The following is a 21112-nucleotide window of genomic DNA, read 5'->3' as shown; positions in this document are numbered from 1 at the left end:
ACGTTGGGGCAATGTCATATTAAGTGGAACCTTGGGGGCGTTATGATGTCACAGAGGTTTTGCTCATTTGTTGGGGAGATTATGACTTCAGCTCTCAGTGAGCGAACACAAGAATGGCACAAAAGAGGAAGTGATCCTTCAGTTTCGTTCCTGACCTCGGGGGCAGATGAACTGGAAACCGGACGGTACGTGGCACCTGTTGCCACAAACCTTCTGACGCCCCAAAAGGGTTCAACATCGCAATGGCAGAAACGTTCGTTTTGTACAAGAAAACCTGTGTGATGTTTTTATTTTTGTATATTTAGCTGCTGGTAGCAGTGAATAACACACTTAATTTCCTGATAGGTGGTACCACGAAAACCTCTCGCGCCATGCAGCCGAGGCTCTCCTTCTTTCAAATGGCAGTGATGGAAGCTATCTCTTAAGGAAAAGTGACTCAAAGCCAAGCCTATACTCGCTGTCAGTAAGGTAGGTCGCTGTGTTTTGTCATTGGTGCCTAATGCTGGGCTGATTTCTATGTGTAAGCGATGGCTTATGGGCTTTCATTTGTAAGACACCTCAGATTTTATTCACTAAAGCTGTGGTGGCCATCTCCAGTCCTCAAGGGCAACCATTGAGCCACCTGTGCTGAAGCGGGAATATCCTTAAAACCTGACCTGTTGATGGCCCTTGAGGACTGGAGTTGACCACCCTTGTAATAGTCTCCAAGCTGCATAACTGGGGCAAAAACCGGTGCAGAAATCATCCTCGTGTCTGTCAAAGAGCAGGAATCCTGTTGAAAGTAACTTGATTACTTTTTTGTTGCATTTGTTTATTTTTTGCCCTGGTTTTGTCCCAGCTGGGCACCTGGGTAAATAATCCCTGTCAACTGAGTGATGGTATCTGTATTGTCAAGAACAATACAGTTAACGTGTCCAGAACTGGAGAGTTCGGCACAAATAATATTACAAGGAGCATCATATCTTAGAAGTCTGCGAAAAAGGATGTACAGTATTACTTCATTATTCATCAAAGTCTCCTGGCGGCACAATATTAATACTAATATATGTTGATGTTAGAGCTCTGCCAGTGTACCCAGCGCCATGCATATCATTTTGCAGGCACAACAGTCAGTTCATGTCACAAAGAGCTTACAATCTAATTCTGGTGCCTGAGCCACAGGGAGATATGACTTGCACAAGGTCAAAGTCACTAGCAGAGGTGACACTGGGCTGTCATCCTTGTTCCCCGGCTTCACAGGTAGTAACGTTAGGGGGCGGCCCCAGTACCTTCTACAGCGCACGCCTCGGCGTGCGCTGTGCGTTCAAGCTCCGCCCCCCAAGTCAGGCTTGTCCCAGTTACTACCCTGTCACGCACATTTCTCCAGCGGTGCGTGACAGGTTTTCAGTCAGGCAGGGGAAATTAAACTCAAGAGTTTGCGACGGAGGTGTGGCCACGCCCCCGCCGGCGGTTCAGCCAACGAGGGCAAACCAGCCACGTGAGGTCATGGCCACGCTCCCGCAAACCCACCGCCACGCCCCCTCCCGTCGCAAATGCTCCCTCTCTCCCAGGACTGTAGATCGCGGTGCAGCGCTGTGCACGCGGCAGCCCCCCGTCCCCCCCCCCCCGGTCGGGCGCGCGTGCAACAGAACGCACTGGGACCTCACCCTTACCACTAAGCTTCTACTTTTACAAAAACCTGGGGTAGGGTAGGTATAGTACACTAGATTCATTGAAATAAATAAACTATTGCTGTGAATGGGATTCATTATATTAAATCAATCTGATATTGTATTTTCCACCAGATTTGCCCCGTTTTAGAGGTAAGAAACCATGATAAATAAATCAATGCAGTTTGCGCCAATTTTGGGGTATGCTTACCAAAGTTTCCAGCCAGCAAACAGTCAACTGTACCACATTTATCAATGGAAAAGTCTTACCATTCAAACCAATGTGATGTTTTTCTTTAATAAATGCAGCGCAATGTCTTTGCACACTTTGTACCCCACTTTTGCAGCTGCGGGACTTTGATACATTTTTGCCGAACTAGAGTTACCTGTAGCTTCTTGAAATATTTGCAAATTGTGTTATTTGGCCATCTCTTAGCACGTATAAAACAGTCTTATAGTTTGCAATGCAAATTGTTCTTTTCCCCCCCCTAGTTGAGCTTCAATTGTAATACTTTTGCTTCTCTGTCTGCGTACAATTATAAATAGCTCTATATATGAGGAAGTGTAGAAACCTGTGTACCAGATTGCACTGCTCATGTGCGTTAGGCTGCGTCCATAGTTTAGCAGTCAGCGCTCCTCCGCGCTCACGCTGAGGCTCGTCAACTCAATCAGGAGCGATTGCATGACCTAGCAGACGAGCCAGCGTGCGCGATCGGGAGGCGGGGGGAGGCGAGTCACTCACGTCACTGGGCCAATAGCCCGCGAAGCACCAACGTTAACGTCACGGTGCCGACGTCACGGAGAGAGAGAGATCATCCCTAGCAAGGGAAGACAAAGGACAGCACTCAAGGATAAATGGCAACAAAAAAAACTGTATTCAGATGGTACAGCACAAACAAGACCAAATATATATATCTATATATATAGATATATATATCTATATATATATATATATATACAGTGTTCGACAAACCTATACATTTGCTCGCCCCGGGCGAGTGGATTTAACCCCCGGGCGAGTAAATATTGGCCCAAGCAGCACACGTTTGGTACTAGGTGGCGAGTAGATTTGTTTGTGTGGCGAGTAGATTTTTTGGTGATTTGTCAACCACTGTATATATATATATATATATATATATATATATAGACAAATACTCTATTTGCCAATAAAATACATTTTATTTGCATATTTTTGGTGTGCCTATCTCTTTGATATATATATATATATATCAAAGAGATAGGCACACCAAAAATATGCAAATAAAATGTATTTTATTGGCAAATAGAGTATTTGTTTTGTATATTCACAGTGTGCCTATCCCTTTGTTATTTGTGTACAGTACCTATTGTGTGCCTGTGTGTGTGTGTGTGTGTGTGTATACAGTATATATACAGTGGTTGACAAATCACCCAAAAATCTACTCGCCGAACCAAAAAATCTACTCGCCACCTAGTCCCGCCCCCAATCCAGCCATGCTTGGGCGGCCATGAGGAGGTCGCATATATATATATATATATAGTGGTGTGAAAAAGAAAGTACACCCTCTTTGAATTCTATGGTTTTACATATCAGGACATAATAACAATCATCAGTTCCTTAGCAAATCTTAAAATTAGGTAAATACAACCTCGGGTGAACAACACATGACATATTACACCGTGTCTGAACGATGTTGTTGTATTTGGAAAAACCATTCGTAGAGTGCGGCTGCCAAATGCTCGCCAAGGTACCTAGTGGGCCCAGCCTCATTGAGGGGCAGTACTTGTTGGTACAGCGCACGCCGAGCCGTGTGCTGTAGAATGCACTGGGACCGCAGCCTTAGTGTGAATCAGGCTGGGATGTGAATATAATCTGATCCACACCGAGTAAAAACCTGCCTTCTTTTGTATCAATTTCATTTGCAAGCAGTGCAGGGCTAGAATGTTACTAGACTGACACATACTGTATATTTTGACAAATGCAGGACGTTTTAAGGGAACTGTCATACGGTCGCTTTGAAAGTACCGTTTCTGCCTTGATAAAACAAGTTTGTAGTTAATTATCACGTTATAACAAACAAAAAAAACTCGATAAAAATAGATATTGTAAAATAATAGCTTAGTTTGAAAAACATATATGCTAATCGAGTTCAACTTTCTGCAGAAGTGTCACTGAATGAGATGCTCATATATATTTATACTGATCCAAAAGAAGGCAGTAAAAACAAGCAATAAAACTAGTACAAGATTTGTGTATATCAATGATGTTGTTAATACAGCCACCATTTACATGAAATCGTGGCACCTCACTCGTTTTTTTTTGTTCCGTATCATAACACAAATACAGTTAGAAAAACGGAGGTAAGGGAAGATACAGTGTATTCGCCTAAAAACTATTATTTTTCACTAAAATCAATGGCAGTTAACACTGGTCTAGGTGTGATTTAGTTAATCTCGGTGTTAATGGTGTTAACGTCCTGAAATCCTAACCACATTGATCTGAGAAGCACTTTTTAAATATGTATTTCTGTATTTCTCCGCATGTCCCTTTGCTATTAAATACTGTAGATTCAGAGCTAGAGATGCTCATCCCGGTTTCCTTTCGAGTCCCGGCAATTTTTTTCCGCAATTTTGTTAATCGACAAAAACGTTGGAGCGCTGGCTGTTTCTTGGCAAAACTCGCGCTCTGTTATGGAGTTTTTTGGTGAGCAGCGCGTTAGAAAAAAGCTAGAAATCAATAAGCGTTGTGAAAAAGTAACGCAGTGACACTTGGAGTAAATGTGCTCATTTCAATAAGACATTCATAGTTGGTGATTTTTGATGGCTGGTAATTTAATATTTCACCCACTTTTTCGACAGTCCGGAATGGCCAGATATTTCTGAATTCATGAACTTGCATAAAAATTTCGCCCATGTCTATCCCCCCCCACCCCCCACCCAGCCCTAAAGGGATTAGGTGGTTATGAGGTTTTTTTTCTTGTTATTCCTATGACTTGATCCGAACTGATAATACAATATACAAACCTGCACCTATGCCAACAATGTAAATGTGGGTTACCTGCAATTACCTGGCAATGTTCAGAGTACAAACTCCAGGCTGATGTATTTTGCACATGCAAATGTAATTCTCATATATAAATTCTCATATTCTCAAATTAAACATTGCACTGTATGTACCGTTGTTTTAGGGCCAAGGAGTCTGTCAAACATTTTCAAGTGCAGCAATGTGGATCTTCATTCAAGTTTGGCTTCAATGAATTTTCATCGTTATCAGAGTTTATTCAACATTTTGCCAACCTGCCATTGATTGGAAGTGAATCAGGTAAGAGGTGAAAACTAAGATCTGAATAATGCGACTAACTAAAAAATACCCTAAAGCTCAGCGCTACAACCAATTAAATGTGATATCACAGGTGAAAAATAATAATAAATGTGATTACAATGACCAAACTCTGTATGTGATTGGTGAAGCTGCCATGGGGTTCCCTCCTAGCAAATTAACTCACAAATTCGCATACAAAATACAATGATAAAACAACGTGGGATCCCCGGCGCTTAAGAATACAGTTTACCGCAGTCCATAGAAATGTCCATAAGGCGCTAAAGTTCTCTTGATGGTTCAAACGGAAATGAAGCAGAGAATCTACTGCTGGCTGGCACCTCGGCAATCCTCCTATAGATGAATAGATAAGGACACACGCACCATTGCGCAGAATCGAGCACTAGGTTACAGGTCTAAAAACCAGAGTGAATGCCTAATTACAAGAAAAATTCTTGATATGTTCAATTGAGAGAATCTGTTCTTTTGCCCACGTTTTCTCCTGGACTCCACGAATCCCACGTGTAGTCACTGCTCAGTCAGCCTCATCTGTTAGTTCACCACAGCTTGTACTTAAAGTATCCTCCGTGGGTCCCCAAGAATAAAATGACAATGGGAGAAATAGTGCAGACTGCTAGAAAATGTAATAAAATGAAAAACAGCCAAGAGCTTACTTACACAAACCTTGCTGCTATAAAACAATTGACAATGTGCCGTCCGCAGCTTGTGGTCGGGTGTTGGGTCTATTACAATGTGCTGCAAACGCTCTCACTGCTCGCAGCCCCAATACCAGCGTGACTCTCCGTGCACCTCGTTGACGTCACACAAATGTTCTGCCAGTCTACACTTTAAAGGTAAGTAAGCTCTTGGCTGTTTTTCTCTGCTTCATTTCTGTTTGAACCATCAAGAGAACTTTAGCGCCTTATGGGCATTTCTATGGACTGGGGTAAACTGTATTCTTAAGCGCCGGGGATCCCACATTGTTTTATCAGTGAAAACTAACATGTTTTATTCTTTAAAGTCTTGATCAATGTAAAACATCACAAACAAGCTAGTAATAAAGTAGACACTACATTCATGTTCTTCTTAATGTATCTTAAAGGTGCACGACCTGTTACTTTACACACATGAATGTACTGATCACCCTTTAGTTGCTACAGCTACATTTAGAAAGTCATATCCACTTCCTCTTTTGATACAGGCTCTGACACCTTTTTTTAGCTCTGCCTTTTGGCAACAAAGTATCACAAACAGATCTGTTGCTGTGTTCCAAACAGCACGTTGTCTATTATTCTGGAAGCTATAAGAATAATATGTTACACTTAGTAATATAATGTTACATTGCAGCTGCAGCATTTCCCTGACTGCAGCGTAGAGACAGAAGGCGGCCATTTCGTTAGGCACACAATCAGGATTTTTACAGATTTAAAACAGGAGCACCAAACGATTGCCATCTTAGGTAAGAATGTAGAATTATACATTGCCACATGTTTTACATATAAAAATAATAAGAAAAAACTAGGGGGAATGCAGTATTGCTTCTTTAAGCTACACGGAAACAAAAATCAATGGTTACTGTCATTAAGTAAAATACACTGTAATAGATTAGGGCACAAGTGAAGCCTTTAATTGAGTATTAAAGTGGCATCCAATAATTGGACATACACTCACAAACTTATCTTCGTGAGAAAAGAATTTCCAAGGCATGCTATTGTGGGCATGTGGTCTCCTCCTTAGTCTGCAGATGCAGTATCTTGGTCTTCCAGGTGGTGGTGTGGAGTCTGGACCTTGCATGTGGTGCCGTGTGAGGACATCACATAGAACTACAAACATGTAGCGGGACCAGGGCAGCCACAGGTGTCCAACGCATTTCACAGGTAGAAGACTGCTTCTTCAAAGCATAGGAGCAGTAGAGCCCACTTGGTCTAATACCAAGATCAAATGTTATAGATGTAATAATAATAATAATAGCATGTTTTTGTATAGCGCTGCTAGTTATACGTAGCGCTTTACAGAGACATTTTGCAGGCACAGGTCTCTGCCCCGTAGAGCTTACAATCTATGTTTTTGGTGCCTGAGGCACAGGGAGATAAAGTGACAAGGTCACAAGGAGCCGACACCGGGAATTGAACCAGGCTCCCCTGCTTCAAACTCTCAGTGCCAGTCAGTGTCTTTTACTCACTGAGCCACTACTTCTCGCCTATTTATACTGTATATGTATGTGCGTGTGCGTGCGTGCGTGCGTGCGTGCCTGTGTGTATATATATATATATATATATATATATATATATATACGCACATTAAAAAATAAAAGGTAAAAATATCTAAAAAAGAAAATAGACCATGAAAAATATTGAAATCTAAAGAAAAATCACAGTAAAACAATCATTATTATTGTATGCCACTTAACAAAAGGTTGTACACTATTAGAGGCTTCTCTCGCTATCTGTTTCCGTTTATTGCTATAATAAATGGCAAAGGGCATAGAAAAGATCTTTGAACCAGGCAGTAACCTCTGGTATCTGTTTCCCATGTGGCTTATGTGGGGCCATATTTACTAAAGGGTGCTATTCTTTTGCACACCGTAGCCCAGAAATATTCCAGTATTGAATATACATAGTGACTGTTGTTCTATGTCCAGTCACCAATAAATTTGGGAAGCTATCAGCAAGAAGTGTGGCCTTATTCCCCTAGTTATAAAGAAGACAATTAGGATCTTCTTGATCAGACTGTGTTGTGAATTCCATAGAATTGGCGTATTAACATATGCATACCTTCAATGCAGTTGTGCAGTGGGAACGAGTCCCAACGGGGTACTGCTAAACTCCTCTAGATGTGGTATATGAATATTTGTAGCAATTGATTAACTCAAGAAAACTCTTTGATAAAGTGCCTGTTGGCAAGAAACGCGTCAGAGGAACCCATCCGTTTTGTTATATGTCTCGAGGCATTATGCCTCAATAAATTTGCCTTATTCTTACCCGCCTCCAGCCCGGATTTTGTTGCAGTGCTTGTTCCTGTTCTTTTTCAATTGTTGCTGTATACCTTCAATACACTCCGTGTTAAAACCTGGCGAGGCAGGAATACAGACGAAGTGGAAAATATGAAAAACTCGAGGCACATAATGTAACTGCCCATATCTCATATGCATATCACCACATCGTTGTCCCTAGGGCTCATTATCATTGTTGGAAATCGTATCTTTAATAGCCGGGGCACAAGTGCGTGTATTGAGGTACGAGCTGGCATCAGGCAGAAAATCAACATGGAAAAGATTAGTGCTTCATAATGGAAAGAATGTGTATCGTTGAACATGTATTTAGATAATCAGGGCTGTCTTACTATATACTCATTGTTATGACATAGGAATGATCTAATTGGCAATTAGTTGGAAATGCTCTCAGCAGACTGAGCTGCTTGACTGAGAGCTTGGGGGTTACAGTATGTATCAAAGTGGTGCAATTCTGGGGCAAAAAGTCTGCATCAAAGGAAACAACCCCATTGACCGCATTAGGAATTTTTCCCCCTCTGATACAGATGGTGCAACTTTTTGCCCCAGAATTGCACCACTTTTGCCTTAATACATAACCCCCTTTTGTGTGCAACAAAATGTGTTATTCTCATGTCGGTTCAACACGCGGCCTGAAAATGAACCCAGCTTGAAGCTGCTTGTGCCTTTTATCTGCTCCAGTGCTCCGTGCTTCTCCGCTGAAATCTCATTTAAGGAAGGATTAACACCAGCAGTGTGAGTGGGTGGCTCGGCTTTCATGCCCATTCAGTCCCCGTGCTTCTGAAGCTGCCAGCAAGGATAGTGTTTTTTTGTGGGTTGTGAGCACCTGTCTGTTGGGAACTGGTCTGAGAGCACAAACTCATTGCACACAGGTCACCAAACAGCTGTCAGCTGCTACTCATTTTATGCTGCACTTGGCCAGGGTCACATTTGAAGTTGATTCCTAGAGGGGAAAGCTGGTTCACCAAGACGCCTCCATGTTAAACCCTGCTAGTGACAGGCAGGCCTGCAGTGCATTGCAGAGCCATGGTGGGAATCCATCCTCGTCAGTCACCTGTGCGTGATGTTACTCGGGAGTGCAAAGTACAACTACTTCTCTATCTACAAACCTACGGTGGGTTTTTTAATCACACACAATGATTTCACACGGGATTGATTTTAAAATCTCACAACACCCCTGTTTATATAACATAAAAAAATTACATGGCAGCCCCAAAAGCTGTGCTCAATGTATTTAATTATATATATATATATATATATATATATATATATATATATATATATATATATATACACACAAAAAGATAGAATCCACAGCACACTCAAAATGAAAAGTTATTTAATCTTTAGAAATACATCAGGCAATCACAGGAACTCCAGAGCGACGTATGTTTCTGACCACAAGGTCTTTTCTCAAGCTCTGTCAGAAACGTACGTCGCTCTGGAGTTCCTGTGATTGCCTGATGTATTTCTAAAGATTAAATAACTTTTAATTTTGAGGGTGCTGCGGATTCTATCTTTTTGTATATCTTACAGACCGGTTGGTGTTCCCTGTCTGTGTGTGTGTGTGTGTGTGTGTGTGTGTGTGTGTGTGTGTGTGTGTGTGTGTGTGTGTGTGTGTGTGTGTGTGTGTGTGTGTGTGTGTGTGTGTGTGTGTATATATATATATATACAGTGCTTGACAAATCACCCAAAAATCTACTCGCCGAACCAAAAAATCTACTCGCCACCTAGTCCCACTAACCCCCCTCTAGTTCCGCCCCAACCCCCCTCTAGTCCCGCCCCTAGTCTCGCCCCCAACCCCGCATTTAAAAAAAAACATAAATGAAATAAATTGAATAAATTCCTAGGAGGAACATTCGTTTTTGACATAAGTTTATTTATTGTATTACATTATACTACAATTAGTCCTTGTTATGTGTGTGTGTGTGTGTGTGTGTGTGTGTATGTGTGTATAAATGTCGAATCTAGAAAAAAAAGTCAGATGTCAATGACTAGTTTCCTGCACCCCTTAACTAGTGCCTGGATGCCCCCGCTTCACAATATTTAAAGCAGCAATCCTGCCTGGGATCTTACCTGATCTGCAGTCCCTCAATGTCCAGGTACCTCATTCCCGCAATGTTATACATTGGAGGGGAGGTGTTCCCTACCTGTCTTCTGGGTTACGGGGGATTCCGATGTCTTACGTGTGAAGCTTGAGTCAGATCTGGAAGAAAGCAGTATAGGTTATTTCGGTGTAGTATAGGGCAGTTAAGATATACAGGGTAAATAAGATATCCAGATCCAGATTGTGAGACAGAGAGAGGGTGAGAGAGAGAGAGGGTGAGAGAGGGTGAGAGAGGGTGAGAGAGACGGAGAGAGGGTGAGAGAGACGGAGAGAGGGTGAGAGAGAGGGTGAGAGAGACGGAGAGAGTGTGAGAGACGGAGAGAGGGTGTGAGAGACGGAGAGAGGGTGAGAGACAGAGAGAGGGTGACTGTGGGGGGATGGGGTGACTGGGTGGGGTGATTGGGGGTGTGGGGTGACTGGGTGGGGTGATTGAGGGTGTGGGGTGACTGGGTGGGGTGATTTGGGGGTGGGTTGACTGGGTGGGGTGATTGGGGGGGTGGGGTGACTGACTTGGTGATTGGGGGGGTGGGGTGACTGGGTGATTGGGTGGGGTGACGGGGTGGGGTGATTGGGGGTGGGGTGATGGGGTGGGGTGACGGGGTGTCTGACTGGGTGGGGATTACTGACTGTCTGACTGGGTGGGGTGACTGGGCGACTGGGCAGGGAGTGGGGGGGTGGGATGACTGACTTTTGACTGACTTTTGACTGACTTTTGACTGACTGGGTGGGGGGGGGGGATGACTGACTGACTTTTGACTGACTGACAATCAGGGCTGTGGGAACCATTTGACGAAAATGTGACGTCATAGGCCTATAAAAGCCTATGTCGTCTAATTTTGAAGCTAGACGCCGAGGAGGATGGACCTCCTACATAGAGAAGAGGACCAGGGCGTGGTGCTAGAAGTAAAGAAGACTCGGAAGAAGACTCAGAAGAAGACAGAAGACAGAAGAAAGAAGAATACAGATTACAGATGAAGCCCCCCTTTGTCGAAATGGATTACAAATAGAAGACAGAAGACACACATGGATTGTAAGTGTTTATTATTTCATGGTTACCTTTGGATTGGTTCGAGAGCTTCCGGTTCACCTGGATTTCGATGAGTGGGCATCTAATGGTAAGTAAACAAAAGAAAAGTTTATTATTTTAACTTTTACAGGTTTTTTTGAGTTTTTATTCATGTTTTTTTTTTTTTTTTTCATTTAATGCCCCTGAATTGATCTATGTCCCTATGGATATACATACATTCAGGGACACTGAATGGGTGTATTCTATGTGATTTTTTTTTATGGAAATGCATTGTTTTGTATGCTCTTGTATTGCCCCTGTATGTTATGTTTATATATATGGATAGACATACAGGTATAATAAATGATTGATTTGCTAATGTTGATGTTTTTTCATGTATTTCAAATGTATTTAGCTGCTTTATTTCTACATTGGTGTCTGTGTAATTTAATTTGTATTTAGTTCAATGTCATTTTTATTGCTCTTTGCAGGAGTATATTTCAGGGTCTTGCTTTTGAATAATGGCTTATTTCTGGTAGTTAGATTTGTATGATGGTTGTTACTTTGAATTATAATTATTTTCTCATTCGTTTGTATTTAGGAATTGAATAGTGAATTGTATAATTGAGTGGGATTGTATTATAATTGATGTAGGAAATTGATTGATTGATGTTAAATGTATTATGTTTACTTGCTTTGTTTCTATTTGAATTTGTGGCTGGCATTGTATGTATAGTGGCTGGCATTGTATGTATAGTGGCTGGCATAATGTATTTTATTTTTAAATTGATTTTGCTAGTGTTACGTGATGCATACATTAATTGCATCATGTACACACAATGCAATTGTGTGACATTTGATATGCATTTGTCTAGCTGCTGTTTTAATTGTAAGATGCAATGTGGTGATTTTAAGATTAACATTTCATGTTTTTATTTATGCATGTTTTATGTGTTTCATAATGGGCAAATAGTCTATTATCCATATCTGGATAATAGTTATTTTGCACATTACTGTACTGTAAGTGTGGGGTGGGGGCGGGGGGGGGGGGTTATTTATGTATTTAAATGGATAAGACAGGTTTATTTTTTTTACATACAGGGTTGGTTCCTTTTGGTCTGCGGGGACCTTTGGAGACCACCTGAGGTCTCCTCGGGCTTCTCACAGGTAAACGGCTGGCATGTCCACGGGGGACACCTGCGGGGAAGAACCGGTGGCCCCATCTGTGCGGGCACCACGGACCCATAGGGACCACCCGTGGGCCACCAGACCCTCGTGGGAACCACCCGAGGCCCCTCAGACACCTGTGGGTCTGACCCGAGGCCCCCCAGACAGCCACGGGCCTACCCGTGGAGACCCCATTGTGGCCCATGGTGACCTGCGGAGACCACCTGGTGGACCACGGCGCCTGGCGGGGACCACCCGTAGGCCTCCAGACTCTGTTCGAAACATGGTGCTGGGCTACTGTGAGGTCTACGGACACCCGTCAGGCCCACCGGGGACTCCCGTGGCCCTGGGGTATTAACCCTGTATGTAAAATAATAAATCATGTATTTATGGGGGGGCACAGGGGGTGGGTTATGTATTTAATAAATATAATGATGTTTATTGTGGGGCTGTGTATTGTTTTTATTGTAGGTACTGGGGGTGGGGGAAGGGGGTATTGGCCCAAGGGTATGTAGGTAGGCCTCCCGCCTAGGTAGTGGCTGAGGGTGGTTAGGCATCACGGGTTGGGTAGTGGGGGAGGGTATTTAGGTCTCCCGAGTTGTGGGTGAGGGTGGGTTAACCCCTTAATGACTGTAGCGGTTAATAACCGCTATGGTGATTAAGGGGTTAGGGGACATTACATTGGCTTTTGTTATTCTTATTTATATTTTGCAGCATCGGAGGGGGCATGGACGGTGATGAAGATGAGGATGGCCTTCATCGTGGCAGCCGGACAAGGGTGACTGCAATATGTATTGAATGTATTTATTATTCTTTATGTATTTTAAATGGGCAAATGCACTATTATTCATTTGTGGATAATAGTAATTTTGCGCATTACTACACTGTATTTGTTGGGGGGGGGGTGTATTTTTTTAAAATGTATTTGTGTTTTGTAAAATTTTTTGGGGTGGCACTGAATTGGTTCTGCAGGCCCGCGGGGACACCTGCGGGTAACACCCGAGGGCCACCGCCAGCCTATAGTATCATTGCTGTGCATATACTGTATGTACTGTATGTTAGGGGGGTATAGGGGTTGTTGGTGTAATGTAATATATATATGTAACGGGTTTCCCCCCCCCAATCTCACATTGGCCCGGGTACTCTAACAACCAACCCCCATTACGTGTTCGTGTTTGGTGGTGCACCTGTAGGCAACAGGACTCCTGAGTCTCCCGCTTGATGGTATTAGGGGATGTCATCAGGACAGGTAGCTGAGGTAGTGGGTGCGAGTTCAACTTACATCATGTGCAGCGCCTCCACCTCATCAGGATCTGTGCTTCCGCAGGGAGATGGTCCTGGTGAGGAACTCCTTCTTGGTGCTGAGTCCACTGCTCACATCCACTGCTGAGTAATTTCACACTCACACAGTGGGGGTATCGTTAACAAGATCATCTTTATTGTAGATTGGGAGGTAGCAGACTGCCCCATGCAGCTGCCGGCTCTAGCCGCACATCTCTCCGTGCTGTCCCTTCGCCAGGTACGCCCTCCCAAATTGAAGTGGGATTCCCTCTTCTCCTAGGGAGATCCTCTCTGTGCCCGGTCCCTGGACACAGAGTGGCTTAGACAGGCTGATTGGTCAACCTGGACCGCTAGTTACTTCACTAGGGTCACAAAGTGTTCCTACAATCCCTTAGGCAGGAAAATACAACTTCCCAACAACTTCCCACAGCTGCTGGAACACACTGTAACTAACTGTGTTGTGCCTTATATACTTCAGGAGGCAGGCGCATCCCTGATGTCACTATCCAGGGACTCAGAGCATACAGCCACTCCCCTCCATACATAGGGCACCTCACCATGGTGTGAGGGAAAACCTCCATAACTACTGCTGGCATACCTGTACTTACCAGGACTTACTGCCAACAGAGAGAAAGTAATATACCATTATTATGCATGGCTATATATATATATATATATATATATATATATATATATATATATATATATATATATATATATATATATAGCCATGCATAATAATGGTATATTATATATATATATTTATTTATTGTGGGGCTGTTGTGTGTGTATTTTTTTTATTGTGGGTAGCGGGGGTGGGTGAAGGGGGTATTAACCCCAACGGTGGTTGTTTAGGGCTTGCGGGTGGGTACCGGGAGGGCTTAACCCCTTCATGACCGTAGCGGTATTAACCGCTAAGGTAATGAAGGGGTTAAGTAAACCCGCAACCCCCCCGCAAGCCCTAAACACCCACCAAGGGCCAAATACCCCCTTCACCCATCCCCGCTACCCACAATAAACCTGGCACAGCTGGTTAACCCCTTCATTGCCTTAGCGGGTAGCCGCTAAGGTAATGAAGTGGGCTTTAAATGCATTTTTCCTGCCTCGGATGCATGCTGGGGGGCTCCGGTGCTGGTATTAATGGGTATCAGCTCCGGAGACCCCCGGCATCAATCCCAGGCAGGAAAAAGGCCTGATTTTTTCTAAGTGCCGTTCCGCCGCTCATCCGCAGCCTCTCCCCAGCAACTTGCCAACTTTTTGGGCAGAGACGGATTGCCGTGAAAATCTCAATTCTAGAGTGGCGAATAGCGGTGCAAAGCTACTCGCCACTACTAGAATTGAGCGGATTTCAAAACATGGCTAGTTGCGGTGCAAAGTGCCTTTTCGCTGCGCCGATGGCGGAAAAAAAACCCGCCAACAAACTTGGCGTTTGTTTTGCTTTTCGCCAAGTTTTTGGGGCTTACTGAATCGTGGTATGCATTTTTGGCACAAAACGGGCTAAATGTGACTTTGCGCCGCTTCCTGCATGAGGCTCATTGTCTGCTCAGATTCAGCCAAATTCAGCGAAGTTGATTGGACGGCACTTCACTTTACAGATGGACAATGACCCAAAACATACTGTGAAAGCAACCTAGGAGTTTTTTTAAGGCAAAAAAGTGGAATATTCTGCAAAGGTCGAGTCAATCACTTGATCTCAACCCAATCGAGCATGCAAGGCAGAAAGACCCATGAATAAACAACAACTGAAGACAGCTGCAGTAAAGGCCTGGCAAAGCATCACAAAGGAGGAAACCCAGCGTTTGGTGATGTCCATGCGTTCCAGACTTCAAGCGGTCATTGCCTGCAAAGGATTCTAGACAAAGTATTAAAAATCAACCTTTTATTTATGATTGTGTTAATTTGTCCAATTACATTTGAGCCCCTGAAATAAGGGGACTGTGTATGAAAATGGTTGCAATTCCTAAACGTTTCATACAATATTTTTGTTAAACCCCCTGAATTAAAGCTGAAAGTCTGGACTTCTATTGCATCTCGGTTGTTTCATTTCAAATCCATTGTGGTGGCGTACAGAGCCAAAATTATGAAAATTGTGTCAGTGTCCAATTATTTCCAGACCAAACTGTATATAGAAAAATAATAATATCATATAAAACAATTGAATTAAAAATTCAGACAATCAATATAACCAATGAAATACAGGGAAATATGATTGAAATATATATTATATTAAAAATTAGACAAGGGATGGTGGATGCTGTATCCCATAGAACAAAGAGGAATGAACCTTGAGGGTTAATGACATTTCTATTAGATGTGTGTGTGTGTGTAAATATAGACCTCCTTGGAAGTGGGGTTAAGATGATAGGTAACTCCAGTAAAAGATGTACATAGACAAACTAACAGTTCCAGTGGTAGTTGGTAGGTAACTGCATATTCTAACAGCAGCTAGATGCGCTGTAGCAGTGGCGTGGAAAAAGACACTCCCGCCCTCCAGAAGAGAGGTTATTAGAAGGGTCAATGATGTCCAATTAATGGAGAAACTTACCTCATTTCTGAACCACACCGCTAGGAAGTACTGTATGATAGGGTCGGGGAGCCCAGGGATGCTGGATAGGGGTGCGCTCCCAGAGGGGGAGAGGATATGGGAGGGCTGAAAAAATATGGTGTTTACCAAATGTTGTATGATATGTACTGTAACTGTTGTTGTTTGTAAGAAATTTGATACAAAATGGTTGTTTCCTCCCCTTTTATTTTTTGTATCCTTCCCCTTTCCATTTATGTGTGAAAAAAATAATAAAAATATACGTTAAAAATATATTTATTTTTTTCAATGATTTGTATATGTATTGGTATATTTCCTTCTTCTAAAATGTACTGGACCATCAAATGTATAATTCTTTGTTTTTTATTCCTCTATTTTTGACTTTGAAAAAAATAAATTATCCGGAGTAATATTAATTGTTCCAGTAGATAGCGATCATCCCTCCAACAAGTCACCTCTAGCTGGTCAGATATTATACTGTACAGTAGTTACTATTATTACCATGCTCATTTAGCAATGCTAGTGTATACACAACACTTTATAATATAAATATGCAACCTCCGTTATTTACCAAACAGAAAATGTATCATAGGGAATTGCTTAAGCTTATTTTGTACATTTAGCATTGAACTATCTACACTATGATTAATGAATGAAGGAAGATCTCTACTGGCTGCAAAACTGCTGCAAAAAAACCATCTTTCAAAACTAATCTCACATAAAGTAATGTTTTTTACTCCCCTGCTCCCTCCTTAACAGCGCGCGGCCTGACTCCCCTGCTCCCTCCTTAACAGCGCGCGGCCTGACTCCCCTGCTCCCTCCTTAACAGCGCGCGGCCTGACTCCCCTGCTCCTTCCTTAACAGCGCGCGGCCTGACTCCCCTGCTCCCTCCTTAACAGCGCGCGGCCTGACTCCCCTGCTCCTTCCTTAACAGCGCGCGGCCTGACTCCCCTGCTCCTTCCTTAACAGCGCGCGGCCTGACTCCCCTGCTCCCTCCTTAACAGCGCGCGGCCTGACTCCCCTGCTCCCTCCTTAACAGCGCGCGGCCTGACTCCCCTGCTCCCTCCTTAACAGCGCGCGGCCTGACTCCCCTGCTCCCTCCTTAACAGCGCGCGGCCTGACTCCCCTGCTCCCTCCTCAACAGCACATGGCAGGACTCCCCTGCTCCCTCCTTAACAGCGCGCGGCCTGACTCCCCTGCTTCCTCCTTAACAGCGCGCGGCCTGACTCCCCTGCTCCCTCCTTAACGGCGCTAGGCCTGACTCCTCTGCTCCCTCCTTAACAGCGCGCGGCCTGACTCCCCTGCTCCCTCCTTAACGGCGCTAGGCCTGACTCCCCTGCTCCCTCCTTAACAGCGCTAGGCCTGACTCCCCTGCTCCCTCCTTAACAGCGCTAGGCCTGACTCCCCTGCTCCCTCCTTAACGGCGCTAGGCCTGACTCCCCTGCTCCCTCCTTAACAGCGCTTGGCCTGACTCCCCTGCTCCTGCCTTTACAGCACACGGCCTGTCTCCCCTGCTCCCTCCTTAACAGCGTGCGGCTTGACTCCCCTGCTCCCTCCTTAACAGCGCGCGGCCTGACTCCCCTGCTCCCTCCTTAACGGCGCTAGGCCTGACTCCCCTGCTCCCTCCTTAACAGCGCTAGGCCTGACTCCCCTGCTCCCTCCTTAACAGCGCTAGGCCTGACTCCCCTGCTCCCTCCTTAACGGCGCTAGGCCTGACTCCCCTGCTCCCTCCTTAACAGCGCTAGGCCTGACTCCCCTGCTCCCTCCTTAACAGCGCTAGGCCTGACTCCCCTGCTCCCTCCTTAACGGCGCTAGGCCTGACTCCCCTGCTCCCTCCTTAACAGCGCTTGGCCTGACTCCCCTGCTCCTGCCTTTACAGCACACGGCCTGTCTCCCCTGCTCCCTCCTTAACAGCGTGCGGCTTGACTCCCCTGCTCCCTCCTTAACAGCGTGCGGCCTGACTCCCCTGCTCCCTCCTTAACGGCGCTAGGCCTGACTCCTCTGCTCCCTCCTTAACAGCGCGCGGCCTGACTCCCCTGCTCCCTCCTTAACGGTGCTAGGCCTGACTCCTCTGCTCCCTCCTTAACAGCGCGCGGCCTGACTCCTCTGCTCCCTCCTTATCAGCGCGCGGCCTGACTCCTCTGCTCCCTCCTTAACAGCGCTTGGCCTGACTCCCCTGCTCCCGCCTTTACAGCGTGCGGCCTGACTACCCTGCTCCCTCCTTAACAGCGTGCGGCCTGACTACCCTGCTCCCTCCTTAAGGCTGCGATTATACAACCGATATGCAGGGCGCGTGCGCATCTGTGACATATGTGCACAAGCACATTCTTCTGCGCACGCGGCTGCTGGCTGAAATCTGTTTTTTTGATTGGACGAATGCGTCACGTGACGCAGCAGTCGCAACCAGAAAACAAATTTCGAAAATGCTCCAACTGTCGCCCGCATTGCAGTAGCGGCGTGACAGTCGCGGTTGCTATAAGCGTTTTGAGGGGATGCATAGTATTTGTTTTTGCTCTACAAGGCGCCACGTGCAGTTTTCTGTATGTTCATGTCCTAACAGCGTACGGCCTGACTCCCCTGCTCCCTCCTTAACAGCGCGCGGCCTGACTCCCCTGCTCCTTCCTTAACAGCGCGCGGCCTGACTCCCCTGCTCCTTCCTTAACAGCGCGCGGCCTGACTCCCCTGCTCCCTCCTTAACAGCGCGCGGCCTGACTCCCCTGCTCCCTCCTTAACAGCGCGCGGCCTGACTCCCCTGCTCCCTCCTTAACAGCGCGCGGCCTGACTCCCCTGCTCCCTCCTTAACAGCGCGCGGCCTGACTCCCCTGCTCCCTCCTCAACAGCACATGGCAGGACTCCCCTGCTCCCTCCTTAACAGCGCGCGGCCTGACTCCCCTGCTTCCTCCTTAACAGCGCGCGGCCTGACTCCCCTGCTCCCTCCTTAACGGCGCTAGGCCTGACTCCTCTGCTCCCTCCTTAACAGCGCGCGGCCTGACTCCCCTGCTCCCTCCTTAACGGCGCTAGGCCTGACTCCCCTGCTCCCTCCTTAACAGCGCTAGGCCTGACTCCCCTGCTCCCTCCTTAACAGCGCTAGGCCTGACTCCCCTGCTCCCTCCTTAACGGCGCTAGGCCTGACTCCCCTGCTCCCTCCTTAACAGCGCTTGGCCTGACTCCCCTGCTCCTGCCTTTACAGCACACGGCCTGTCTCCCCTGCTCCCTCCTTAACAGCGTGCGGCTTGACTCCCCTGCTCCCTCCTTAACAGCGCGCGGCCTGACTCCCCTGCTCCCTCCTTAACGGCGCTAGGCCTGACTCCCCTGCTCCCTCCTTAACAGCGCTAGGCCTGACTCCCCTGCTCCCTCCTTAACAGCGCTAGGCCTGACTCCCCTGCTCCCTCCTTAACGGCGCTAGGCCTGACTCCCCTGCTCCCTCCTTAACAGCGCTAGGCCTGACTCCCCTGCTCCCTCCTTAACAGCGCTAGGCCTGACTCCCCTGCTCCCTCCTTAACGGCGCTAGGCCTGACTCCCCTGCTCCCTCCTTAACAGCGCTTGGCCTGACTCCCCTGCTCCTGCCTTTACAGCACACGGCCTGTCTCCCCTGCTCCCTCCTTAACAGCGTGCGGCTTGACTCCCCTGCTCCCTCCTTAACAGCGTGCGGCCTGACTCCCCTGCTCCCTCCTTAACGGCGCTAGGCCTGACTCCTCTGCTCCCTCCTTAACAGCGCGCGGCCTGACTCCCCTGCTCCCTCCTTAACGGTGCTAGGCCTGACTCCTCTGCTCCCTCCTTAACAGCGCGCGGCCTGACTCCTCTGCTCCCTCCTTATCAGCGCGCGGCCTGACTCCTCTGCTCCCTCCTTAACAGCGCTTGGCCTGACTCCCCTGCTCCCGCCTTTACAGCGTGCGGCCTGACTACCCTGCTCCCTCCTTAACAGCGTGCGGCCTGACTACCCTGCTCCCTCCTTAAGGCTGCGATTATACAACCGATATGCAGGGCGCGTGCGCATCTGTGACATATGTGCACAAGCACATTCTTCTGCGCACGCGGCTGCTGGCTGAAATCTGTTTTTTTGATTGGACGAATGCGTCACGTGACGCAGCAGTCGCAACCAGAAAACAAATTTCGAAAATGCTCCAACTGTCGCCCGCATTGCAGTAGCGGCGTGACAGTCGCGGTTGCTATAAGCGTTTTGAGGGGATGCATAGTATTTGTTTTTGCTCTACAAGGCGCCACGTGCAGTTTTCTGTATGTTCATGTCCTAACAGCGTACGGCCTGACTCTTCTGCTCCTTCCTTAACAGCGTGCGGCCCTGACTCCCCTGCTCCCTCCTTAACAGCTCACTGGCCTGACTCCCCTGCTCCCTCCTTAAAAGCGTATGGCCTGACTCCTCTGCTCCCTCCTTTACAGCGTACGGCCTGACTCCCCTGCTCCCTCCTTAACAGCGTATGGCCTGACTCCCCTGCTCCCTCCTTAACAACTCACAGGCCCGACTCGCCTGCTCCCTCCTTAACAGCTCACAGGCCCGACTCGCCTGCTCCCTCCTTAACAGCTCACTGGCCTGACTCCCCTGCTCCCTCCTTAAAAGCGTATGGCCTGACTCCTCTGCTCCCTCCTTTACAGCGTACGGCCTGACTCCCCTGCTCCCTCCTTAACAGCGTATGGCCTGACTCCCCTGCTCCCTCCTTAACAACTCACAGGCCCGACTCGCCTGCTCCCTCCTTAACAGCTCACAGGCCCGACTCGCCTGCTCCCTCCTTAACAGCGCGCGGCCCGACTCGCCTGCTCCCTCCTTAACAGCGTACGGCCTGACTCCTCTGCTCCCTCCTTTACAGCGCGTGGCCTGACTCCCCTGCTCCCTCCTTAACAGCGCACGACCTGACTCCCCTGCTCCCTCCTTAACAGCATATGGCCTGACTCCCCTGCTCCCTCCTTAACAGAGTATGGCCTGACTCCCCTGCTCCCTCTTTAACAGAGTATGGCCTGACTCCCTTGCTCCTTCCTTAACAGCTCACAGGCCTGGCTCTCCTGCTCCCTCCTTAACAGCGCAAAAACAGACTCCCC

At 46.6% G+C, this 21112-nt stretch overlaps 1 protein-coding gene across 3 annotated transcripts in view; it reads left to right on the top strand.

Moving 5' to 3' along the window:
• DAPP1 (dual adaptor of phosphotyrosine and 3-phosphoinositides 1) overlaps positions 1–21112 on the top strand; it is a 200450-nt gene that overhangs the window by 158925 nt on the left and 20413 nt on the right. For 2 of the 3 annotated variants that reach the window (XM_075609271.1, XM_075609261.1), the window contains 2 exons: positions 346–468; positions 4817–4950. In XM_075609271.1, coding sequence (XP_075465386.1) covers positions 346–468; positions 4817–4950 — 257 coding nt within the window. Of the gene's footprint in view, positions 1–27; positions 186–345; positions 469–4816; positions 4951–21112 lie in introns of those variants that run through there. The other variant, XM_075609252.1, reaches the window with a different exon arrangement.

This window comes from Ascaphus truei, chromosome 1, assembly GCF_040206685.1.
Source record: "Ascaphus truei isolate aAscTru1 chromosome 1, aAscTru1.hap1, whole genome shotgun sequence".
NCBI lineage: Eukaryota > Metazoa > Chordata > Amphibia > Anura > Ascaphidae > Ascaphus > Ascaphus truei.
This window is presented reverse-complemented; position numbering and strand designations above follow the sequence as displayed.